The following is a 27,712-nucleotide window of genomic DNA, read 5'->3' as shown; positions in this document are numbered from 1 at the left end:
TAGTGCAAAGTAGAGCAATATACTTGCCACGCCAAGCAACATGCCACACCAACCAAAAAAGCAAGCCTACAAGTAGTTGTCAAAGTCATCCTACTGATGCTGGACAGTGGGTGCACAATAAATTACAACATACAAATTAATGTAAATAAATTGCCAAATAATTAAATCAATATAACACTAGTTTGAGATGAAAGAAAGAATGCCAGCTAGTTGTTAGTGGGTATGTTGCATAGCAATCTCGCAGTGCAGGCAGCCAGGAGGGTCTATTTTATTTATTATTAATTAAAAAAAGCATGCGCTACACATGATGGGTCACACGATAAGAGGAATCTGCATAAAGAGATTCGTATGATATATCATAATGGGATCATAATGACAGTGAAAGGAGGAATAGGAAGGACAAAGTTCAGACTCACAGCGAGACCCTTTGTCCACTGCAGTGTAGAATATGTTAAACATCTGGAAATGTGGCTTCAGGGTGTAGAAGACCTCTGCCAATATATTTATATTCACCGCATATATACATATACATATCTGTCTGCATATAATCCTCCTATATACCTACTTATACACCTGCATATAACTGTATGATAGCATGTACAATAATGCTATATATTAGGGGTGTAAAGGTACACATATCCGTACCGAACCATTTCAGTACTGGACCTTAGGTTCAGTACGGCTGTGTACCGACAGAATACAACGGTATGTTAACCACTAACGACCAACCACCGGCGGCTGTTTTTTTCACAATCTAATATAATAAATGTTATTTAAATTATTTTTTATCGATTATTAATTTCAATATAGAATATTCGTTGACAGCCCTACAAGTGCAATTAGTTACTGCACACTACATAACCCCTGAGTGGAACATGGAAAGCCAAACTTTCCCCCACTGTACCGAAAACAAGTACCGAACCATGACTTCAAAACCGAGGTACGTACCGACCTGTGGTTTTTGTGTACCGTTACACGCCTACTATTTATTCTTACTGTATACATATATCCACCTGCACATAATCCTTTTACAAATATAGGCAATACAATTTTATCTAAATATAAAAATATGAGGAAAAAAGAATAAACAAAGGTGCTGATGATTGTCTGCATGACCTATCGGTTATATTATACGTTACAATAAATATAGGCAATAAAGAATTTAATCTGAATACATTCTATGAGTGATGAGTAAAAGTAAACAGTACACAAGGTGCCCTAACTGGTATGATATACGTCAGACGTTATACGTTGTGCATGTTTTGGAGGTTAAGAGTATGTTAACTGTGGTGCTCCTGAGGCAGAAGTACAGGATATTGAGGTAAACAAAATGAGGGTAGTTGATAAAGTGTCTAACGCTGAGGCAATGAACGAAGGCAGGCAATACAGTCTGGAAGAGGGGGAACGAGAGGAGCGTATCTGGATGGAGGAAAATACACTTCTCTGCATTTATACTAGCTATGGTGATTAACTCATTCAGCGCCAATCACGGAAAAAGTTGGGTTAACTCGCCATGCGTTGAGTGCCAATCACGAGAAATCTCTGGTTTTAATCGTTATTTCTTTTATTAGCTATATCCATACATTTTTCATCCATCCAGCCTGATGTTATCATTGGGAATGGGTCTGAGCTCGCAAAGGGCAAATACAGCTGCCTACGCCTTCCAGCCGGTATTGCACATCATTGGAATCCCTCCCCCTTGGGCTGTACGCTGATCTAACAAGTCCGGTCCAGGTTTTCCTTCTCGGGCATGCAGTCTCGTTATAACACATTGACTGGGGAGACAGAGCAGCGTGGATTATGCCTTTCGGACATATAACGTTGGATGAATAAACTTGATCAATATTTGGAATGGCGATCAGGAATTGGATTCATCTTTTTGCAGGACATCAAAGACCAGGTAAGGAATCCGATTAATCCGATGTTTCTTTCGCCACCATCGGAGCGTGTGTGTGTGTGTGTGTGTCTGCCGTTGGCTGCGGGCAAAACACTGAGAAGATTTTTCAGCGCCCGCTTCTGTTCGCGCATGATGAAACATATAATACCGATAATCTAGCGTTATTTTCAGAACGATTCATAAATCAAGCGACAAATGGCACGATTTCTAAGGAAATACATTGAAGCGCCGTTTGCTTGAGTTTCTTGAGATAAGACAGAATGCTCTGGAAATATACTCTTATTGACCACGGTATAAAACGGAAATGTACAGATGAAAAAACAATCTGTTTTGTGCATGTTGACTGGAAACAACTCACTGACAATCGACGGGTGTATTAGATCCATAGCTATACTATTTCATATATTTTAAGCACTCGCAAGTTTCGCAGTCTCCCCATTGACTTACAGCGATGGCGTTCTACCCAAAAGGTAGACAGCGACCCCTGGCGCTGAATGAGTTAACTGCACCGGGGAAGTAGCAAAGAAGAGTCTGAAAATAGAAGTGATAGTGGGTGCAGCTCAAACATATCCTAAAGTCCGACTTCTCAGCACTAGAGGAAATGCTGAGAGAGGATTTCCCCGATGGGACTGAGGAGGCTGTGGCTGTGTTGGTTATGTTTTCTTTTTCTTCTCTTTTGTTCTGTTAATTAGGACATATTTTGTGGAGGAAGCAACTGAGACTTTATTCATTGATAGAATCTAGATCATGAATTCTGTGTGAAATATAACACAACACAGTTGGTGTAGGGGAACAGAGGGATAACGCCCCGCCTGGATGTAATTCATCCATTAAAACACAAGAAAAAAAGAAGGATGCGTGTGTGTGTGTGTGTGTTGTGTAGTATTTGCGTGTGTGTGTGTGTGTGTGTGTGTGTGTGTGTGTGTGTGTGTGTGTGTTTGTGTGTGGGTCATAACTCACCATCCATGTCTAGTCTCTGCATGATGATGGCCAGCTCCACTTCGCTGGGCATGTACCCCAGAGAGCGCATGGCCATACCCAGCTCCTGCTTGGAGATGAAGCCATTGCCGTCACGATCCAGCACCCGAAACGCTTCCCGAATCTCTGCCAAGACAAATGGGACAATACGTACATCCATACTCTCTCTCTCTGCAAGAATACATCAAAATGTTACACTGCAAAAATAAATCTCCATCTTAACCCTTTGATGTGGACTGTCTGTGTGATGAGAATTTGGAGAATGTGGTAATTATAAAGAAAGAAAAAAGGTAAATTATTGTGTATTTCCCAGAGACACACGGCTATTATCCAGTTTGCTTAATCGAGCTGAACTCCCCGTTTTGTCTTAAGTGACATTGATTGAAGGCATTCTTGTCGCCACATAATGTACAGGTTCATTGCCTTGCAACCGGGATGAACACATCGGCGGGTTCCCAAACTTCTTCACATCAAATACCCCCATTTAGACCTCCCCCCCCCGCCCAGGGATGCCTTTCTGATTTAGTACAGAATTACATAACTATCTATACTGTAGTTGGGGAGATGCAGTTACAGTAGAGAGATTGTAGAGAGTAGAGAGACAAACCTATGACCAGGAAAGTCATTCTCTAATAGTGAAAACCTCTAGTGAATGATAAAAGCTGCTCCTCTGCCCAGAGGTCCTGAGGATAAAAGCTGTATCTCCGCCTAGAGGTCCTGAGGATAAAAGCTGTATCTCCGCCTAGAGATCCTGGGGATAAAAGCTGTATCTCCGCCTAGAGGTCCTGGGGATAAAATCTGTATCTCAGCCTAGAGGTCCTGGGGATAATGGCTGTATCTCAGGCTAGAGGTCCTGGGGATAATAGCTGTATCTCAGCCTAGAGGTCCTGGGGATAATAGATGTATCTCAGCCTAGAGGTCCTAATAGCTGTATCTCAGCCTAGTGGTCCTGGGAATAATAGCTGTCCATCAGTCTAGAGGTCCAGAGGATTTTGTGTAATAAACCTTTGTTTATTGGTTGGGTGGAGTCTTTGATGATGCTACAGGCTCTTCTATGGACTCTCCGGTGGTAGATGTCCTGCAGAGTTGTTAGGGACACCCTGGCGATCTTCTCAGCAGTCCGTACCACTCTGCAGGCATTTGTGGTCCATGGCGTTGCTGTTTCCATATATCCCACAGTGATGCAGCTGGTCAAGATGCTCTCTTTGTGAAGTAACTGGAGAAGTTGCTGAGAATCTTCTGTGACATGCCGAACTTCCTCAGTCTCCTTAGAAAGTACACCCGCTGTTTGACCCTTTTCACCTCAGACTCATGAGGAGGTCTTCTGTCCTTTGTCCAGGGAACAAAATTAACTTTTTGACTTACCAGCCATTTGGCTTGTAGATTTTAAAAACTACCAGCCAGGCAGATTTTTTACCAGCCAAAAATTATAAATAGCTTTTTAGTATATCACCATGTGTTATTATTACTATTATAATACTATTTTCAATTAATATCATAAACAACATAAGGAATATTAGCATAATTTGAGTGGACTGAAGGAATGAGTCAGCGTTAATAGTTTTAAATGCAAATAATTTATTGAAACATAGAAGTGGGGTCGGACACACACACACATTGTTTCAACTCACCACCCCGCATCATATTGTAGTCTAGTCTGTCTTCAAACTTCCACTCCTCTCGAAACTTTTTTATATTTGAATATCAACATTATCTGTCCATCCTCAGTAATCCTCAGTTTACTATAATATACTCCTGTCCTGAGTCCTGACTAGTGACTTCATCGTCTTTCCAAACGCACGCACACACACAGAGAAAGGGAGAGTGCCCCCCCCCCCCCCATTTCCCTTTCCCCAGTCCACACTGTCTGCTGTTCACTATGGCTCTGCCTCTGATTAGCTTGTTAGCTTACGATAACGTAACGTTAATTTCGGGCGATGTGGGCCTAAAGGAATGGGGACGATGCAATGCATGTTAGATGCATTTGACCCGTTGTGAGAAAAAAAAACACCACAGACTTATTTCGGCTCGCAAAATAGGCGCTCTGCTGTGTAGCGCTGCGCGGCTTTAATGCGAGCAGAAGCACGGACTGGGCGGATATGACTCGCGGAGTTGCCACAAGTTTTTTCAAAATAAGAGTATCATATGAACCGAACGTTGCTAGCTGCCGGAGCCATAGATATTATGACAGGAGCTGCGCTCATTGTTAGTCGCCAAACCTTAAATCTGCCCGCCATTGGCGGTTGGCGGGTACTTATTTTGTTCCCTGCCTTTGTCATGTGCACTATCATCTCCTTGGTCTTCTCTGTGTTGAGAGAGAGGTGGCTATAGTCTCACCACGTCACCAGACTCGCCACCTCTCTCCTGTATGCCATCTCGTCACCCCCGGGTGATCAGAACAGTGACTGTGGTGTCATCATCAAATGTCAGGATAGTGACATCCTTGTGTGAGGCAACAGTCGTAGGTGAATAATGTGTAGAGCTGAGGACACATCTTTGTTTTGCAGCGGGGGGGGGCTATGTGTGGAGCTGCAGAGATCCCGAGTGGATCTGTCACATACTGCAGGTATGTGTACACAAACTGCAGGGGATCCAGTGACTCACTCCAGTCCACTGACACTTACTGTACTCTGGCTGTGGGCCAGACAAGCGATTGGGCTCCTTCTGGGGACTGAGATGATGGTGGTGGTTTTAACTGGGTTGGGACTGTGGCCGGTGTGCAAGGGACTGGTTAAAGATGGAGGTAAAACTATCATCCGGTTCTGTAGCACTTGAAGGTCCACGGCCAGGGATGTTATCCCCATACAAAGGTTGTTTGGGACTGTGAAACCAAATCTAAAGTAATACTTGGCGGTTAAATATTTTAAGCATATTACCCAGAATTTACCAAATACTTACTTACTGCTTACTGACTCTAACCTGCTCTTACTGAGAGTTGGCCTAACCCTGACATACCATTACATTTAGTAAATATTCCAGGATACACTTGCTTTAGGGAAAACAGAGAAATAGGGTGAGGAGGAGGGGTTATGATAAACATTAGACAAGAGATAATTTTAGATGTACACCAATGCTACTGGACTGTGATATTGAATGCCTGGAACTGAACATTGTTCTTTCATCCCAGATGAACTTCAATATTGTTGTTTTGTACGATCCACCTTCACAAAATGTTAGCTTTTATGATAAACTGAAAAAACTGTTAATTTGTAACCACTCTTCTGAAAACATTTTGTTTTGTGATTACAATATCAATTGGTAGGATACAAAATAATAACAATAATAACAGAAGTTGAAATCAACCATGACAATTTTATTACCAACAGCTGATTGATAGACCTACAAGAATAACAAGAACAAGTAAAACTCTGATTGACCTTGCGTTCACGAACAGGACAGAAATAATTACCAAAACATATAATCTGATCCTATCAGATCACAATACACTGATTGCTAGAAAGCTGACCAAGAATACCAATGATAACTGTAAACTGATTCCAAAATCTAAAATGGCAGACTTTGAAAGAGAACTGATGCAAATGATCAACATATGATCGGAACACTTGTTGTGATCATTTAATGACAGCTATCAAGGATTTAACCATTTCACTACCATACTACCAAAGGGTTAACCATTTCACTGTGACAATACATAATGTTAACCATTTCACTGCCACGTGGCAAATGGTTAACCCTTTCACAACCACACTACAGAAAGTTAACCCTTTCACTACCACACTACAGACGGTTAACCTTAAAAGGACCTCACTTCCATGGTTTGGTCTAAACCTTTGGTAATTAACACTTTCAGCGCCATTGGCCGACAAGTGTTGAGCGCCAAAAACGAGTAAACTCGTTTTTAGGTCCTTTGATCTTTTTACTCTGATCCCCGTTTTAAATCATCATCTGGATCATTATAGCCATCCCTGGCTCATTTGTATACATTGGAATTGCAATGCCGATCGAATATCACCAGGTGGCAGTATCGTATGTGTCTGAACTGGAATTCCATTGGCGTGGATACACGTCTTCCTTTTTTTCCTTTTTTGGTAAGGCTCCTCCTGCTTGAAATTTATTGGAAGGATAAACCCCTTGAGATATGCTATCTCGTTTTCGCGTAGCGTATTTTACCATCGAAACGTGTATAGACATACTGTATACACTGGTAATCGCGATGGCGATGCGATCACTTGGAATTATTCTTTTTGGAATACCTTCTGGCTAACGTAAGGTATATTCTATGTCTATTTTACCGAACCTGAAACGTGTTTTTCTAATGATCACACTTCTGTGTTTTACCGGACGTAAAAAATGCTCCGCAAACACGATCACAGTTTTGAGTTAAAACTACATCTAGTACATATGTAACTGAGGGGTTACAAAACCCTGACTGTATTAAAGATTGTGATAGATTAAACCACTACTACATATTATTATTATTACTTGCCAGACAGTACAGTTATTATGGCAGACACTCAATAGACGGCACGGTGACAAAGAGATATCATTTACAGTACCTGGGACGCTGCATGGCGTGAGATGGCGATATAGTGGGGCAAACGAGGGTATAGCTGGAGAATGGTGATTTCCTCCCACAGAGTAGTAAGCTCCAGAGGAATGAGGAATAGACGGATACTCCGGCAGGTCATTTGAAGAAAAGGGGTTCTCATACGGATCCGGTCCTTGTAATCCAAGTGCTTGGTAGCAGGGTAATAGCTGTAATCCAATGCCCGATAGCAATGATGATAGCCAGCCAGCTTCGTCCTCGAAGCTAGCCCGATGTAGATCTTCAGGGTAGTTAAATCCAAACGACAATGGTATTAACGATGCTCTTCTCCAACGGTAATACGTTTCCACAAGTCACTATAATCCACCAATAATGGTTCTACAATATCAAAGTAGTATCTAAGGAGCTACTAGTTATCCGTAACGATACGCCGCGGTAGGTTCCAATGCTCACATGTCCAATAGTTCTGCTGCTAGGTTCACCTCGTGTTCTGATACTAATTACGTTAAGTCCACACACACTTGCTAAGGTTCACGCTAGTTACTAAACGAACGAACTGCTTGTTAATGCTGCACACCGAACGAACTGCTGTAATGACGAACTCTTTACTTCACGTTAGGTTAGGTCGAACTGCACAATACGTTAGATTCACACTACTTGACGAACTGCTGCTGTTTGCGCCTTCCACAATATATACTTAGAGTGCTTTCTAGGGCGCAACTGAATCTCTTGTCCGGAATCAATGCGCTGGCCTGGCATGTCTCAACTTGTCCAGACTCGTCTTTGAACTTGTCTGAGGGGCGCGATTCTTGGCGCCGCCAGAGTCAAGGGCGTTATCCAATGAGGAAAGCGAATAATGCTATGATTCAAACGGAGGTTTAAAGGGATATAGCTTATATATATAAATAATATACAAGTTATATAAAACAATAAAACGTAGATTCTCAGTGTTAATCTGGCCCTTCAGAACAGCCGCCTCCTAATTAGTCCGCACCTAATTAGTAAAGGGGCACAGATTAATATTAGTGTCCAGTCAACTTCTCCATACTTTGTTATGAGGAGTTAGAACAATCTACAAAGTCAGTGGGTCATGGTCATCATCAGGGGAGTCAGGGATCTCCGGCAGCTCTATCAACTTAGCCACAGGTCGGGTGTAAGTCCGCCCTTGGACTATGACTTCTGCCGCTCTGACCTTCCCATCGGCACCAGTAATCACTCTGCTTACGCGGCCGGCCGGCCACGTAGCTCGGGGTAGTGACTGGTCTATTATCATGACGACTGTAACTGAGGGGTACAATTCCCTGACTGTATTGAGAGTATGGTATCATTAAACCACTACTTAGTTATGTACTTTAATTACTGGCCATACAGTACACGGTATATCTGGTGAACACCCACACAAGAATACGGCTTAACAAAGAAAGTTCTATTTAGAAGTATTTATTATCAGAGCAGCAACAATAGGTTACAAATTGAGAATTATGAATTGCGCTTATATGGCGAAGAACACTTAAGTAGGTCAAGAGCGTAAGTCCATGAGCATCATAAGATGGGTATAACTGATGCCACCTGTAGCATAAGAATTACATAAGGCACACTCGTAGTCAGCTGGAGATACTAAGGGGGTTCCCTCCGGTTGTAAGCCAGCAGGGGAGAGGAATGGTCGGGAGCAAAGTCTGGATCAACGAGGAATAAAGAGACTCCAGATACAGGAGACAGTGCAATAATCCTTTGGTCCGTAGACAAAGCAACAGCTATACTCCGGTATGCAAGACAGCATGGATGAAAGCTAGCCAGCCTCTGTGGGTCCTAGAGGCGGGCTCGATGGTGCTCCTCACAGGGTAGATCCCACACAGCGGTGGGGTAGACGGTTCTCTGCTCCAGCAGCCACAGTACCAAAGCAATATAATCCAGCCGGAAAAGGCTCTGCATTCGCCGGTGTAGGTTCTCCGGTGTACATATCCAACGGTTCTCGTCTAGGACTCCTTGGATGGCGGCACGAGTTTAGGCCGCCTAGCCTGGATAAGTGCACTAGCTCGGTACGACGAACCGGTGGTAATGCTGGTCACTGTAGAACGGTAGCCGCACGATACACTATAAATAATAGACTATTACTTTACAATAGAATAAGTCGAACTCGACGATACAGCGTTAAACTCTGACACTTTAGCTATCTATTCGCACGCGGTTCTCAAGGCTCTATTTAGGGGCAAAAGGGGCCCACTTCACGGCACGTTGTATCGTGGTGAAGGCTTCAACGTTTTGGGTCAACTAACTGCTGTATCCACCTGCGACGTATTTATACGTAAGGTGAATAATCTAGTGCCAACCTCAGTTCTGTCTCGTATTACTGCGCAAACCTGGACATGTTGAGACATGTCTTAGCGGTAGCTTTGAACTTGCCATTGGGGGTATGGCCGTTGGCGCCTAGGGGTCGCTGTCCAATAGGAGAACGAATATTATGGTCTGGCCTGTACCTAGGTAAAGGGATATTCCGTGTATATATACAAAGAATATACAAGGGATATCAGACGATATACAAATATTATACAATATATCTCAAGTAATAAATATATATATTCGGTTTAATCTGACCCTTTGTAACAGCCGCCTCCTAATTAGTCTGCACCTAATTAGATAAGCAGAGACAGATTAACCGTCTTGTCCACTACTCAATGTCCGTTGTGAGGAGTAGGGCAATTCACAAAGTCAGTGGGTCATGGTCGTCATCAAGGGAGTCAGGTAGCCTTGGCAACTCTATCAGCCTCGCCACGGGTCGGGTGTATGTCCGTCCCTGGACGAGCACTTCTGCCGCTCTGACCTTTCCGTTGGCACCAGTGATCACTTTGCTTACGCGGCCGGCCGGCCACATAGCTCGGGGTAGTGACTGGTCTATGATCATGACGACTGTGCCCTCCGTCAAATTGTCTCTTTCTTTTACCCATTTCTGGCGGGTCTGTAGAGACGGTAGATAGTGGAGGAGGAAACTGTTCCAAAACTTGTCAGCCAATACTTGACTGTACCTCCACATTCTTCGGCCGTTCGCTTCCTCAGGTCTGTACACTGTCTGTGGGAGCGCGGGGTCCAGCCGCCCCATCAAGAGAGTGTTGGGGGTGACTGGGTCGACATCTGCTACATCACTTGAGACGTAACCGAGGGGCTTTGAGTTCAATACTCCCTCGATCTCTGTGAGGACTGTCGTGAGGACTTCTTCCGCCACGGTCTGGGCCCCAAGCACGGCGTACAGGGCTGTCTTTATTGAACGTACTTCTCGTTCCCAGGTTCCCCCGAAGTGAGGGGCGTTCGGGGGGTTAAACTGGAAATCAATCTGAGAGGGAGCGAGGTGGGTCTTAAGTTCTGGGCCCATAGCTTGGAAGCTCTCTCTCAGCTCTCTTTCTCCGCCTTTGAAGTTTGTCCCGTGATCAGACAATAATATAGACGGTTTTCCTTTCCGCGCTGTGAATCTCCGGAAGGCCATAAGGAATGAGTCCGTACTCATGGTTGGAAGGAGTTCTATGTGTATCGCTCGGGTGGTCATGCATTTGAATACAATACCCCACCTCTTCTCCGTCCCTCTTCCTTTCTTCACATACAGCGGGCCGAAACAGTCCATACCGGTGGAGTGAAAAGGCTTGTCGCCGAGTCGGAGGCGACAGGGAGGTAGGTCAGCCATCCGGGGTATACTGGGCTGCGCTCGCCACTTACGACAGTCTAGACAGGTTCGCTGGAAGCGCCGCACTGCTTCTCTCCCTTGCAGTATCCAATAACGACGTCTGATCTCCACGAAGACTCTCTCTGCCCCGGCGTGATGCACATCCTCGTCGTATTTCTTTATGATCAGCTCTGTGACCTTGTGTCGGCTGTTTAAGACTATCGGGTACTTGACGTCATCCGGTAAGTCTGGAGCTCTCCGCAGACGACCACCCACTCTGATGAGACCATGGGCGTCGCTCTCGGGGGCTAGGTGGAGCAGTCTGCTGTCTGATGGGACGGGCTTTGCTCCCTGTAGACAGTCTAGCTCATCGGGGAACAAGTCTCTCTGGGCTCGTTGTAGTAGAAGAAGTTCTGCTTCTTCGTAGTCAGCTGCTGTAATGTCAGTAGTGAGCTGAACCTCTGGGTGGTGCCACAGGAATGTCTTTAGCTGCGCACTCTCTAGGGTGAGGCAATCGTCTATGTCGGGGTCTGTGGAGACGAGTGTGTTCAATCCACAGAACATAGATTTCTTGTTTTCGGCCTCCTCTTTACTCGCTTCCCGTGGGGTGGGTGTAGGCCACTCTTCTTCCGGGAGCTTGAGGAACTCTGGCCCGTCACTGTATAGGTTGTGACGGGTGAGGTCATCCAGGGACATTCCCCGGGTGATGACGTCAGCTGGGTTGTGTTTTGTGTCCACATACCTCCAGCTTGCTACTTCTGTTAAATCTTGAATCTCTGTGACTCTGACTCCCACGAAGACCTTGTATCTGCACGAATCAGACCGGATCCATGTGAGTACTGTCGTGGAGTCTGACCACAAGATTGTTCTTTGCACCGGAATGGTGAGTTCACGTTGGATTAACGTGGCGAGTTGCGCTCCTGCTAGGGCTGCGCAGAGCTCTAGACGCGGGATAGATTGTTGCTTTCGTGGGGCTATTCTTGAGCGAGCCAGGATGAAAGCAGTATGTATTTCTCCTCCCTCCTCTCGGGCACGCAAGTAGGCCACCGAACCGTAGGCTACTTCGGAGGCGTCGCTGAAGACGTGCAGGTCCATCTGGCACGTCTCCGGCCTCACTGTGGGTGGGAAGTAGCTGCGGCGTATGTTGACACCTGGGAGTGAGCTGAGTTCCGTCTCCCACTCTCTCCATGTGGATGCAAGGTGTTCGGGTATGGGGTCGTCCCAGCCCTGGTCCTTGTCCCATAACGCTCTTACAATCATCTTTGCCCTGGTGGTGTAAGGTAGAATACATCCCAACGGGTCATATTGTCTGGCGAGTGTTCTGTATACACTCCGTCTGGTGGTCGGTAGTGCAGTCGACCTTCCCTGCTCCTTGGTCAGGGGTGTGTGTTTATAATGGAGCGAGTCTGTTTTGAAGCGCCAGACTAGTCCTAATGTCATTTCTTGGGCTTCTCCTGGGATGGTCGCCATCCAGGTCTCGCTGCTTGCTGCCTTGTCCTCGGGGGAGAGGCTGCGCAATACTTGCGGGTCGCTGCTGGCCCACTGCCTGAGATCAAAGCCGCCTTTGATCAGGGAGGCGCGGAGCTTGAGTAGAAGGGCCTCGGCTTCTTCTGGCGTCGAGACGCTTTGCAGACAGTTGTCCACGTAGAAACTATTTCCTACACTTTGTCGGACCTCTTCATCAGCTGCTGGGTCCTCTGCGATGTGTTTTTGCAGTGCAAACGTAGCACAGCATGGGCTGCATGTGGTTCCGAAAGGGAGGACTTCCCATTGATAGATGGCTGGTTGCTCATCCCCGATCCTCTCTCTCCATAGGAACCGCAGCAGGGGCTTGTCCTCCTCCACTAGTCTCACCTGCAGGAACATCCCTTTGATGTCGCCGCTGATGGCCACCTTGTCTTGGCGGAAACGTAGTAACACGCCTAGTAGAGAGGGGCCGAGTGTTGGGCCGGGCAAGAGCTCTTTATTCAGATTTTGTGATCCGATCTGGTAGCTGCAGTTGAACACAATACGATCCTTGCCGTTGTGGTGGACTTTGTGGTGCGGCACGTACCATGATTCGGTCGTCTGATCGGCCTCTTTAATGTCAATTTTCTTTATGTGTCCCGCTGTGATTAGCTTGTTAATCTCAGCGCGGTACACAGTCTCTTGAGCGGGGTCTCTGGCTAGGCGCCGCTCTGTGTTCAATAGATACCGCTCCGTCGCTTCTTTTGGGGCGTGGAAGGTAGGCATACCCTCTCGCCTCAGGAGTGGAGTTGCGTATCTCATCACTCCGTTGACTTTGACTCTCTTTGTACCCTGCTCGAGGAGGGCTATAGCGTAAATGTCTTCCTTGGAACGAATGTCTTTCTTTTCGTTCTTAAAGGGCATTGTCTCTAGTGTCCATAGCCTCTCGACATGCTGTAGGAGGGTGGTGTCTTCTTCTGTCACTCTGGAGTGGAGGCAGTTAGTGGCTGCTGTTCGGTTAAGAGACTTAGCGAGGGGGCCTTGTAATGTCCATCCTAGGCGGGTCTCGACTGCTGCAGGACAGCCTCTGGGCCCTGTGTGGACCCGGTCTATCGGGACGATGAGGTCTGCATGGTCGGAGCCTATCAGCAGGGTCGGGGTGGCACCGTCTATGAGCGGTATAGGTAGTTGACGCAGGTGCACATATTTATCCATCAGCTTGGCGATGGGGTAGGTGTACTGCGACAGGCCTATTTCTTGGCTGGTGAAAGCGTTAGTAATCCTATACCGTCTCTCTGGCTGCCCGCTTGCTGCGATAGTGAAGGAGACATTCTCGCCCTTTATCGTCTTTAGATCTCTTCTTATTGTCCGAATCGTCATCTGGTTTTCGCAGCCCCAGCTGGGCCGCAGCGGACGCGAGGAGAAGGGTCTTCTCTGACCCGTCGTCAAGGACGGCGTAAGTGTCCATGACCTTATCTTGGTAACTCAGTGTTACGCGGACCACCTTTAAGAGCACCCGGGCGCCCCCGCTGCTGGCGGGGTCAATGTACATAACACTTGCCTTTGTGCTGCTTGAGGGTGCAGGCTTTCTTCTGTTACTGTCGTGTAGGACATCTAGGTGGGCTCCGTCACACCGACTACACCTCTTCTTTAAGCGGCAATCGGCTGCCATGTGACTGCGCGCACATCGGTAACAGCGTCGGTTGGACTTTATCCATTGACTCACCTCGTCGGCGGTCATCTTCTTGAACGTGTCACATTGTGACAACCAGTGTTCCTTTTCGCAGTACGGGCACACCATCTTCCACTTCTCTTTCATCGAGGGGGTACTGTGGTTCTTGCTGCTCTGTACTGATTCTGATTGGTGCATGACGGTCACCAATCTTCGGCCATCGTTTGCTCTCCTAGGTCCCTCTCTGGAGCTTGGTGTGCTCCGCATGAACGTATCCAACCGTAGGCTGTTGACTTCTCTCGCCAGGAAGTCGGCTAGGTCTAGGAGGGATGGCTCGGGACCGTTAGGATCACGGTGGTCTCTTTGCCGCCTGAAGCGCTCTTGTCGGGCGGGCGGAAGCTTCTCTAAAATCCTCTCGACATTAGAGTTTGCGTACAGTTCGTGCATACCCTTTTCTCTTTGCGCCCCCAGCATCCCTACCAGGGATTGTACCTTGATAGACAGGTCATCTAGTGAGCGATTGTCTGTGGCTGGGGGTAGGCGGTCAATATGCCTTATCTCTTGTATTACGTAGTCCCATATGCGTCCATATCTTTGGTCGAGTGCTGCTAGAGCCGCTGTGTATGGGGTAGTAGAGGTGGCATAGGCCAGCGCTATATTGTGCGCTCGGGGCACCTTGAGGTGCTTCAGTAGGATAGCATACTTGTACGGTTCATCAGCTACATCGGACATCATTGTCTCTAAGCACATTCGTAGCTCCGTGTACTGTGCTCTGTTCTCGTGGGTGAAGTCCGGAAACGTCGGTGTGCCAATGTATGATGCCATGGATGGCTGGCACATCGGTGAGCGTTGAAAGAGAGGCCTCCTAGGCGAGTCTCCTCTTACGCCTCTTGGTGGGCTGGTACCTGCTGGGTACCATGGCCCGCGTATCCAGGTGCTGTTCCTCGGGGCTGGTCGTGCGTCAAGCTCACCCGTGAATTGAGTCGGGGGTCTGTAGCGCAGAGCCGCGGGGGTAGAGCCTGGGCTGTACTGGACCTCCTGGTCCTGTGGAGTACTGTGCTGCTGTCGGGCTTGACTCTCCTCCTCTCCCTCTTCTTCTTCCTCTGGCAGGTCCTCTAGATCCTGTAGTCGTCTATTTAGCCTCTCCGCGGTGTATACCGTTTCTTCCTTGTAGCTGGGTCTCACTTGGACCGGTCGGGGAAGGGGTTCGGAGGGGGGTATAGGCTCTCTCTGGTGGTCGGGCTCAGGGTCGCTTGATCGGGTAGGGGAGGGTGCCCTTGACCCTTGTCTTGACGAGGCCCTGGAACCCCGTGCGGAGGGAGGGGGTGTTGCCCTGGTGATCAGCTGCTCCATTATCTGCGCTTGTAATCGGTCGCGCTCGGCTTCGCGCTTGGTGAGAGCGAGGTCGCGCTCTGCTTCTCTTTGGGCACCGGCAGCGGCGCGCTGGGCTTCGGCGGCGGCGCGCTGGGCTTCGGCCCGGTCCCTTACCATATTCTCTTCCGTTTGAAGGCGTCTAATCTCTAGACGTATACGATCTTCGTCGCTCCGTTGCTGCGCCTGAAGGCGTTCTCTTTCCATGGAAGAATGTTCGCGCTCACTAAGCGTCTGTGCTTGGAGTCGATCGCGCTCTGTTGAGGCTGCTAGGCTGGCGAGGAATGCCTGTGCCAGCATCTTGTCCGCCTCGCTGGGGGAAGACGCTGGTTGAGGTGATCCGCTCCTGGCAGTACTCGTTGGAGATCTGTTCTCCTGTGGCGAGTCCTGGAGATCCATCTCCGGGGTGCTCTCCTCTTCTTGTAGCGGGTAGAGTTCCATCCCTGGAGGGCTGTCTTTATCCTGGAGCTCTCCGGGGACTACTTCTTCGGTCTTGGCGGGGGGTAAAGTCATGTCGGGTCCCTCCTGGTCCCTACCGTGAGCTTGGTCAGTTACGTTAGAACCCACTAGGGCCTCTATTGGCGGGGTAGCCTGGTCGATAGGGTCGGACATAATTTTACTATCTACTTTTTCCGCGTTTACCGTCTGTAGAAAGCTAGGTAGTATATTGGCAACGTAATCCTCTAAGTACTGAGGTGTCTGCCGTCTACGCTGCGGGCGATCTACTTTAGGAGAACCGTTTTGTGGAGTGTTCATCATAGGCCATGTCAATATTAATACCACTATATTAATATTACACTAGTTACCCTCCGGCTCGAAGGACCAATTGTAACTGAGGGGTACAATTCCCTGACTGTATTGATAAGTATGGTATCATTAAACCACTACCGCTTTATGTACTTTAATTACTGGCCATACAGTACATGATATATGAATATGATGAACACTTCCCACATTGAATCGGTTCCACACAAAGGTATAATCAAGTATTTATTGCAGCAAAAGGTACATAATATACTTTCTATTATACTTTGGATGCGCTTATAAGGCAAAGGAATATGCGTAGGCAAATCAATAATGAATGTCCATTCTCTGGTTACGCAGGAGGTAGTTATACAACCTGAATCTTAGGGAATTATATCTATGGTACACTAGTAATATATAGCGGGAGATACTGGAAGGGTCCCCCCGGTTGTAAGCCAGCAGGGGTAGAGGATCTGTCGGTAGTAGAGAGTCTGGTCAACGATGACTAAGGAGACTCCAAGTACAGGAGACGGTGCAATAGTCTCTTGATCCACAGACGAATACAGCTGTTCTCCGTAGACTGTAGCTCCACAGTGAAGAAAGCTAGCCGGCCTCAGGCTCTCTGAGGCGCCGACTCGACCTGGCTCCTCACAGGGTAAATCCCACACGTGTAGGCGTCGGCGATTCTCCGCTCCATAAATCACAGGACCAAAGCAAATATAATCCAGCCGCAAAGGGCTATGTAGTCGTCGGGTAGATTAATCCAGTGTACATATCCACACGGTTCTCGTCTAGGTCTCCTCGGGTGAAAGCGCCATGAAAGCAGCCCAGCCTGGATAAGCACTCTAGATGGTACGAGGAAGCGTTGGTGATGCTGGTCACTGTAGAACTTTAGCCGCACGATACACTATACACAAATAGACTATTACTGACTTAATAGAACTATGTCGCACTCGACGGTATAGCGCCAAACTCTGACAATTCAGCTACCAATTTGCACGCGGTCTCAATGCCCCATCTGGGGCCAAACAGGCCATACTTCACCGCACGTTGTATCGTGGGTGAGCCTCCAACTTATTGGGTAACTCTGACTTCTGACTAAGTGCTTCTGTATTCACCTGCGCCATATTTATATGCACGGCGAACAAACTAGTGCCAACCTCATTTCTGTCTCGTAGCCCTGGGCAAGGCCGGGCATGTATAGACATGTCTTGTCGGTGGCCTTGAACCTGACTCCGGAGGCATGGCTCTGGCGCCTGTGGACCGCTGTCCAATAGGAGAATGAAATATTATGGTCTGGTCTAAAGGGATATTCCGTGTATATGTACAAGGAATATACAAGGGATATCAAACGATATACAAATACTATGCAATATATATCAATCAATAAATATATATATTCGGTTTAATCTGATCCTTTGTTACAATGGCTATGTGTCTAATCTGCCCGTCGCTTATCAAATAATCATTTTCCAGTCAGTGCTGTCAAGGCAGATTGGTTTTTTATCGCTTCATTTCCGTTTGAGAGCATTTTGAAAAGCACCCGTTTTTAGGTAAAAAACAGCCCATTCTGTGATAATCGCCTTTTACTGGAATATTCCAGAACGTTGATATTTGTCGGCCTATTTATGAATCGTTTTCAAATAAACGCTAGATGCTCAATAGTATACGTGCACGCACGCACATTCGAGGCGCGCGCTGATAATAGCCGTTTTCATTTCCTCATGGATTTTACAGTGAAACCGCTGGAGCACATATCAGAAAAAAGCTTATATCTTCATCAAAACGAGTCTGATTATCCTAACACTGATAACATAGATTCCTTACCTGACATCAGATGGTATCCAACTGGTATATTCCAATTCCTGATCACCATTCGAGAAAATCGATAAGTGTATAGATCTAACGTGTATACAGTAGAACTCATGCTTGCCGTGGCTCAGAGTCTCCAGAATGAACTCTGGTAACTCAGTGGACTGGAAAATGTGGACTGGAATATTTTTTTCCCCCATCCATTTTCATTGAGTCCATTCCAAAATCCCTGATGTCATCTGGGAGACAATAGGGGGCGCTTTTTTCACATCTGATCGCCGGCGGCCCTTGGGTAGGCTCGCGTGATGCAATATGATTTCAGATAGCAAAAAAAAAAAAAAAAAACGAGAAATCTTGTGAGTGGCTTTCAACGTAACTATCGTAAACATGAGATTAGCCGTGAGTGGCACTCAAAGTGTTAAATGGATGAATTCCAGCCTGATCTCTGGACATGTAAGCGGCTGATGGCATCAGAAAAGAGAAACGTGCGCCACAATACCTTTTCTGTCCTCTAGAGCCTCTGGTGGCCGTTACCAATTAATTTGTACCACTTCTAGGCTATCACTTAAGGTAGAGGATGAAGGAGATGTACCAGGGTATGAGCGAAGAGAAGAGAACACTCCCATTCAGGGAACAAACTAAACTTTTTGACTTACCAGCCATTTGGCTGGTAGATTTTAAAAACTACCAGCCAGGCAGATTTTTTACCAGCCAAAAATTATAAATAGCTTTTTAGTATATCGCCATGTGTTATTATTACTATATAATACTCTCATATGCTATTTTCAATTAATATCATAAACAACATAAGGAATATTAGCATAATTTTGAGTGGACTGAAGGAATGAGTCAGCGTTAATAGTTTTAAATGCAAATAATTTATTGAAACATAGAAGTGGGGTCGGGACACACACACACTGTTTCAACTCACCACCCCCGCATCATATTGTAGTCCGTCTTCAAACTTCCACTCCTCTCGAAACTTTTTTATATTTGAATATCAACATTATCTGTCCATCCTCAGTAATCCTCAGTTTACTATAATATACTCCTGTCCTGAGTCCTGACTAGTGACTTCATCGTCTTTCCAAACACACGCACGCACACACACAGGGAAGGGGAGAGTGCCCCCCCATTTCCCTTTCCCCAGTCCACACTGTCTGCTGTTCTCTATGGCTCTGCGCCTCTGCCTCTGATCAGGATTAGCTTGTTAACTTACGCTAATGTTGTAGTGATTGTAATGGTACATAAACGTTAATTTCGGGCGATGTGGGCATAAAGGAATGGCGACGGTGCAAAGCATGTAGATGCATTTGACCCGTTGTGAGAAGAAAAAAAAACACCACAGACTTATTTCGGGTCGTGTAGGCGCACTGTTGTGTAGCGCTGCTCTGCTTTCAGAAGCACGGACTGGGCGGATATGACTCGCGGAGTTGCTACAGGGTTTTTCAAAATAAGAGTATCATATGAACCGAACGTTGCTAGCTGCCGGAGCCATAGATATTATGACTGGAGCTGCGCTTGGGGCGGAAATGAGACCCGCACAGGATTTTCAAAATAAGAGTATCGATATGAACTACACGCCAGGTGGCGGGCAGACCTCTCATTTTTACTCGCCAAACCTTAAATCTACATGCCATTGGCGCTTGGCGGGTGCTTATTTTGTTCCCTGCTCCCATTAGATGATTTAAATGCTATAGAAACATATAACAGCTACAGACATGAACTCCTCTGCATGTAAACAATTATGCCTCGTCTCCACTAGCCAGGGTTTAGTCGTTCTGTGTGTCTGTCTGGCACACAGTGAGCGTATCCATTGTCTTTAGAACTTGACCAAATCTGGCTGGACCCCTGCTGAGAAAAACACCTTTCACAACCTAGCCAGACCCAATGTTACTCAGAATATAGGTCTGTTTTGTTCTCTGTTAGTCCTTCTATCAAGAGCTCAGTCAATCAACTATGGAACAAAAAAAACATGTATCCATTCTTAATTCCTATTGTTGGTGGAAACACCAGCTGACTTTATTGTTTCTTTAGTTCAAGCTCACTTATTAGCGTTAGGTTATGACTATAACCAAGTTCTGTTAGTATAGCGACGCTCGGCATCGCTCTCTGCACTATCTCGCATATGTGCACGCGCACTGAATAAAGACCACAAATGTACCTTTAATCCCAATATTCATCTGACCACACCCCTATCAGCTTACCCATATAAGCAGGGGTGGGGCCACCCACTCGCCTCCTTCCCAAGCTTTCGCCACAAGGCGAGGTCAAAGGCTGCAGCGGCGTCGGATGCCGAGCGTCGCTATACTAACAGAACTTGGTTATAGTCATAACCTAACGTTCTGTTTCGTATTCGCTCTCGCTCGGCATCGCTCTCTGCACAAGGGAGGCCGAGCGAGAGCCAACGGCCGACAAATACACCCCGCTGACAGCCCCCCACAACCATCAGAACAGGGAGGGCCGAGCCCCCCCGACCCACCATAATGGAGGGCTTATTAGGGGCTTCACGGGAGGGCGACGGACCCGACCGTGCGAAGAGGCACTCAAGCAACTCAACACACAGGGTGAGCAGACCGTGGCTTGACCCCACGACTACACACACGCACAACCCGCATGCCACCCGGGAACGAACGGAGGAACAACCTCGTTACTGCCCCCAGAATCACGGGGTCAAGGGCAAACCCAACCCCGTGGCAAGGCCGTAGCAGCGGAGCGCGAAGGAAGACCCAGACCCACCAAAAGGACTGGACTCCCCGGAATGGGGGCCCGGAGAAGTCCATGATGCCAGCATCAATACCCCACCAGGTGGGCACGTAGTGCCCCGCCCCCCACATCGCCAGCGTATTCGGACAAAGGCCCCTCAGCCGAGCGGGCCCCGTCCCCCCAATAGTACACCGCCTGGCACACTGACCCTGAAACAGGCAGTCAGCATGGCCGTAAGCACACAAAAAAGGTTAACCAACGGAAGCAGGCAGCGCACCGGGGAAAAACCAGGCAACAGGCTATTAACCCTAGCCTGGAGACTGCGGACGAGACAGGCGCCAGAGGGGACAGCTGAACACAGCCGCCCCGGCGGAAGGAGCGTAAGCTGGCGGTGTTGCATGACCAAGCCTCCATTTAAAAAAACCCACCCAGAGGGGTCGAGGCAGAGAAGGCTGACACGATTGGCAGACGTCATGAACGTGCAGGGGCACCCTCAAACGGTGAACCCGGGAGTTGACACTGCCCCAACACACCAGGGAATCAACCACCTTGGTGTTACCCAATGCGGTGGTTGTTCCTATAACCCCTCAAGAAAAAACTCCAAAACACACCTGCGGGTATACACCGGCTATACCGCAGTACAAGTGTTTCAGTTTCCAAAAAAGGGTTAACCCAGGCCTACGGGTCGACGAAACATTACTTCGGACCGGGCCTGGCGGTACGGGAAGCACAGGGTCACCAGAGGAGGTCAAAAACCACCCCCACAGGCCCCTCTTCTCCATGCGTGAGAGAGGAGCGAAAAAGAATGGAGAACCAGCCCCTAAGCACACCGTACTTGGTATTCCCAGGCGGTCTCCCAACCAAGTACTAACCAGGACCAACCTGTGTAGCGGCCGAGATCCGACGAGATTGAGCGTGTACAGAATGGCATGGCCGTAAGCCATTACGACAGTGCTGAGTAAAAACGTACCCAACCAGGGTCTCCATAGCGCTTAACCCTGTGACACCCGGACCGACCTGGCATTTTTCCCCCTGAAAAAAGCCCAAGTCCCTCAGGGTACCAGAACAGCAGATCTGCATCCCCGGCGGACAACGGGTTCAACTGATCCGGACCAGCGTGACCAAAACCAGTCCCGTGCCCTAACCACGCCGACATGCCTACTCCAGGAGAAAGGGCAGATATGCGTGTCGATCTTAACATGAAAAGAAGGCGCCACCCAGACGTTCGGGCGAACCGCGCCTGGTGGCCCACCCCAAGGGCGTGAGACCCCTCTACATATGTTCCGATCCATTCCGTCATCATCCCCCAGACATGAACGAGAATCCGTCGAAAACCAACCCAGGTCGTGGGCTTTGGTCGTCGGAAGAGGAAAAACCCCCATCTCAGTTGCTTTATAAAAACGCCGTTTTAACCACAAGCAACCAAGGCGTGCCAGTCAGTCGCCTGTTTACAGCGAGCTAGCCCTATACGTGCGTCGGGACACACCCCCATCAATGAACAGGCTATTTAGACCTGTCATTGAATCCCTAAGGCGACCAGGGGAACAACAAGAGGGGTGTGACACTCCCTAACTCCAACACTTTTTGAATAGAAAAGAAGGAAGCATCAACAGTATGTATCCCAGTCTACACAGCCGGGGGTAAAAATTGTTCACATGTATACATCCCACCACCCTCCCATAGGAAGGAGACGGGGATCCCCAGAGAGACTTCCCACGCGAGCTGTACAGATTGAAAAGAATATATTGCACCTTGAGCCATGTAACAAATTGGTTTTAGGGCTCTCCGGGGAAGAGGCACTGAACCCATACACACTCAATAATCGAATTGAATCGAATACATATACAATAGAATAGGACACCTTCTAGAGGGTCCACTCACTTTGACAATCTGAGGAGGAAGGCTCTGTACTCTGATGGAGGCTCCCTCACATGGAAGAAGGAGTCCGAACTCGCAGAAGGCCCGAATAGGCGCTTGGTGAGGAGGAGCCCTGACCACCCCCCTGAAACAGATCCATCACATGGACCTGAACAGCACACGGAAGTCCTACCAACAGAGACGCGCACAGTGACGTACTCTATGGCGGGGGAATTCCTGCGGTGCACACGCCCAATATACCAGGCCGTGGGACCAGGAAACTCCCCCCCCCCCCCCCCCCCCCCCGTAATGTGCCGAACCGCCACGTGACGGGAACCTTGAAGGACAGGGGGTGTACCCCTGACCGACAGAAACAAGGAGGAGAGGAAAGGTTACCAGTTCACCCCTTTACGACCCCACACCCATGATACGATGTAATGACAAAAAGAGAATATGACACAGTCATAGTCAGCTCTATGAAGCGTTTGACAGCTCCACACAGCGCATGAGCTAACCTGCTATCTGATTTTTACTAAGGAAAAAACACAGAATAGAGAGGGCTCTAAGAGCCCCGGTCCAACATACACATGTGCTTCTGTGGCCAGTCCAACCCAGTTGTAGGTCACATGACACACACAACCCACCATCACCTACAAAAAATGGCAAAAACACTCTACAGAGGAACGCCGTTTTTCATAATGAGAGAATACATAATTCTCGATTAGTATCGGCCACAGGCCTTGCTAAGCACACACGACAGCGACCAAACCATTTTTTCTTTTAGGAAAATAAAGTTTCTCCAGCAGTTTTAGCACAACCTCAGCAATCAAGCTAAGGGTTACATCGCATCCCTACCACACAAAAGACACAATGTAGTGCAACATGTCTGATAGGAGGATGAAAAAGTCCCCAGGGAACCAGGGGGAAACACAATCCTCTTATTTTACCCTTAATACGGCCAGTTAAAACAGGAAAACCTGTTAATATGTGAACACTGTTCATTGTCATCACAGGCTGAGAAAAGAACATTCTTTTACTCACTTGTCACTAAGCATAGCTTCATAGGTTAGTTACCTTAGTTGTGAGTACACGGTACATATAAACACCATGATGTTTCTCACACAACAACCAGATCATTTTCACATCTGTAACAACAACCCGATTTGCACGGAGAAGCTAACTGCCAGTGACAAAAACAGTTCACACATAACTCGCGTCGTATCCTAAATGCATTGCAGCAACACACGTTTTGGGAAAACATCGTTATTCACAAAACATTTTAGAAAAGTAAAACCAGAAGACGTGTTATAAGGTCTGGTCAAACCTTGTCCTACCCGGAACGTAGATCAGCGAAGCGCAGACTCAAGACCCCGTAGACAACACAGCCGATCCTGTGTTGCTCGAACTGGGCAGCGTCGTCGCTCCAACCAGTCGCTACAGTCCTCTTTGTTGACGCAATCCCCGTCCAGGCTCAGGGCAGGGTCGACGATCATCCCCTGTCAAGGATGACGTCGTAGTCAAGAGTGTAAAACATGTTATAATCAAAGCACGTTCAACAGAGTAGCATTAAGCTAACGGCCGCTCCAACCGTTCGGGCGCTACTGCCCCTGCTCGCGAGACGCCGAGCTAACGGCGCACGCGACCAGAAGCGAGCTCGCGGCGGCGCGCAAGGAGCTGAAGCTACCCCGCGCCAGGCCTTGGCCTATAGCAGCAAGCTAACGTTACCTAGTGATCACGACATGCTAGCGCCGCAGCTAACAGCTGACTGGCTAACAGTAGGCCCAACCTAAGTAGGCCATGCAGCGATCCCAGCAGGCTAACGCAGCAGCTAACAGCTGACTGGCTAACCGTAATCTAAGCAGCTATCACCTGAACATGTATACAATGACATAACACTCACCCAGACAGGCCGCCGTTCTGAACCTCTCCTCACTTTTTAAGAGAAAAGAGAAACAAGATGTCAACACTGCTTTACAACGGTGATTTTACCAACACCCGACGGAATCAGCACAATACAAAACTGGCCCGTGTAGCTGACTTGAACATGGATCTGCCGCTATCACACATCCATGCACATATCTCCTCGTGAAGGAATACTCTCATTTGGATATGAAAGAAGGGGCTTAACACGGGACAGAGAGAAATCCACTCGTCCAGAAAACACAGGGATCACCAGTGTTAATGGTCGCGGCCCACTAGTTAAACTAAAATGGCTTCAGACCAAGGTCTTCCGTCGTCTAGGAGACTGAACAAAGGACCCTAGCCTGGGCCCGGTTTTCATAAACATTGTCAATTAGTCCCCATAGCACTAACAGACAAGTGGAGCCTGCCAGCAAAACACTACTCACCCAACCTGGAACGCACCGCTTCTCACAACAGCGGCGCGCCACTACAGTCCCTGCACCGCCGGAGGGTTTCACTCTGTCCAGCCGCATCAATGAAGACTGTAGCTGGGAGGTATGTAGCGGCGTGAACCCCCAATACGAAACCGGTGGAGTTTGTGGAATGATCACCATCTTCCAGACACTCCAGTACGAAGACAATATCGCCGTATTTTCTCGTTTTAAAATAGTGAGAGAGAAAATAAAGATATGATGTCAACATATCCTTGTTTCCCAAAGCTGCTCCTAATCCTTTCTTCCAGCATGGTGTCAAGTGTGGGGATCTACCGAGGCACTTCTTCCTTGTGGTGAAAGCGAGAAGGAGGCGAGTGGGTGGCCCCACCCCTGCTTATATGGGTAAGCTGATAGGGGTGTGGTCAGATGAATATTGGGATTAAAGGTACATTTGTGGTCTTTATTCAGTGCGCGTGCACATATGCGAGATAGTGCAGAGAGCGATGCCGAGCGAGAGCGAATACGAAACAGAACCTACCACACGTGTATCAATCAATGCTTAAAGTGGAAATGAAGCAGTGAACAATGTGATCCTAGTTTGTTTTTTGTGTACCTTGTGTAAGACAGGGTTCTATAATCAAATGTGAAATCTATCTTATTTGTCTGAAAAATCAAATATAATATCCCTGTTTTCAACATGGGCGCCGCCATTTTGTTGCTGACGTCATGGCTGACGTCATGGGGCTTGGTTGGTGTATACACTGCTGGTTAGCTGCCTATAGTGAATGGGTCAGTCTGTAAATAAAATGTTGCCTACAAAACAACAGGACCGCGGTGGTTCTGTTTGTATTGCTCCTGGCTGTTCAAACTAATTTTACCATGTGAGAGAGAGGAAAGTTGGTTAATTTCCACAAACTACCAGTGAAAAAAACAGTGTTGTTGGCATGTTGGCTCAGGCTGGCTGCACTCAGGCGGCGTGATCAGCCTGTTGGACAGGGAATGAAGATCCCCAGAGAACACTTCATTGCCTCGGATTATGTTGTTGGGGGTGGAAGGTTTGTCCAGAAGACCACTAATCAGCTGAAGCCTGATGCGGTTCCCTCGGTCTTCGACAGACAGACCGGCGTTAGCTCTCGGGAGAGATGGCTAGCTAGTTAGCAACAGCCGGGGACCGGCGTTAGCTCTCGGGAGAGATGGCTAGCTAGTTAGCACCAGCCGGGGACCGGCGTTAGCAACCGGGAGCGTCGCGGAGCATTCAGCCTGCTGGCTACCTAGATCCACTTCAACCAGCGTCGCGGAGCATTCAGCCTGCTGGCTACCTAGATCCACTTCAACCAGCCGAGCGTCGGGAGCTCCAGCAGCTTGTCGATGTGCTAATAGCCTGGAGCCAGCTACCGTTAGCTTGCCGAGGCTATTAGCACACCGACAAGCTGTGTAGCCAGCTACCGTTAGCTTGCCGAGGTTCCAGCACACCGACAAGCTGTGTAGCCAGCTACCGTTAGCTTGCCGAGGTTCCAGCACACCGACAAGCTGTGTAGCCAGCTACCGTTAGCTTGCCGAGGTTCCAGCACACCGACAAGCTGTGTAGCCAGCAGGCTGAATGCTCCGCGACGCTGGTTGAAGTGGATCTAGGTAGCCAGCAGGCTGAATGCTCCGCGACGCTCCCGGTTGCTAACGCCGGTCCCCGGCTGGTGCTAACTAGCTAGCCATCTCTCCCGAGAGCTAACGCCGGTCCCCGGCTGTTGCTAACTAGCTAGCCATCTCTCCCGAGAGCTAACGCCGGTCTGTCTGTCGAAGACCGAGGGAACCGCATCAGGCTTCAGCTGATTAGTGGTCTTCTGGACAAACCTTCCACCCCCAACAACATAATCCGAGGCAATGAAGTGTTCTCTGGGGATCTTCATTCCCTGTCCAACAGGCTGATCACGCCGCCTGAGTGCAGCCAGCCTGAGCCAACATGCCAACAACACTGTTTTTTTCACTGGTAGTTTGTGGAAATTAACCAACTTTCCTCTCTCTCACATGGTAAAATTAGTTTGAACAGCCAGGAGCAATACAAACAGAACCACCGCGGTCCCGTTGTTTTGTAGGCAACATTTTATTTACCGACTGACCCATTCACTATAGGCAGCTAACCAGCAGTGTATACACCAAACAAGCCCCATGACGTCAGGAACAAAATGGCCGCGCCCATAATGATAAATGCTTCAAAAATACACATAACAAATAGTTTTTTCTTAGAAACTGCTTATTATTATAACGTGATTTTTTCTGTGGCTTATCTAAATACTAATGTGATGATATGAATATGTATTTATCGCACTGCTTCATTTCCACTTTAAGCCCATATATTTATCACTGAAAACCAGCTTATACAAAAGGTGAAACAAAGGAAGGAAAATAGAGAAGCCCATCTTAGCCCAAGCTCATCCATAACATGGATGTGTGTATGAATATGATTGATTGATTGATTGATTTTATTGATGGATTAAAAACACACAACACGGATCCAAAGGATAACATGAGAAAGAGTAAAACCCTTATTTCCGTCATGGTCCCAGGGCTGTTAGGCCACAACAAAACATGACAATAACACAAAACACATACATTTAAAACATTATAAGACTAACCTATCGCTAAAATTGTATACCCCACAATAACTAAAAACTGATTGAACTATAGGGGGCTATTCCTCTATTCTGTCCATGAGCCACTTCCTGACGCTTCTCTTGAA

The 27,712-nt window shown here is 47.7% G+C and overlaps 1 protein-coding gene across 1 annotated transcript in view; it reads right to left on the bottom strand.

Annotated features, from left to right (window-relative positions):
- caln1 (calneuron 1) overlaps window positions 1-27,712 on the bottom strand; it is a gene marked incomplete at its 3' end in the record, with an annotated part of 545,727 nt that overhangs the window by 467,407 nt on the left and 50,608 nt on the right. The window contains exon 2 of the mRNA XM_084322144.1: window positions 2,858-3,001. Coding sequence (XP_084178270.1) covers window positions 2,858-3,001 — 144 coding nt within the window. The remainder of the gene's footprint in view (window positions 1-2,857; window positions 3,002-27,712) is intronic.

The sequence above is a fragment of the Notolepis coatsorum genome (genome assembly GCF_963971535.1).
Source record: "Notolepis coatsorum genome assembly, chromosome: 1".
Classification (NCBI taxonomy): domain Eukaryota; kingdom Metazoa; phylum Chordata; class Actinopteri; order Aulopiformes; family Paralepididae; genus Notolepis; species Notolepis coatsorum.
Note: the sequence above shows the minus strand (reverse complement) of the source record. Positions and strands in the feature narration are given on the sequence as shown.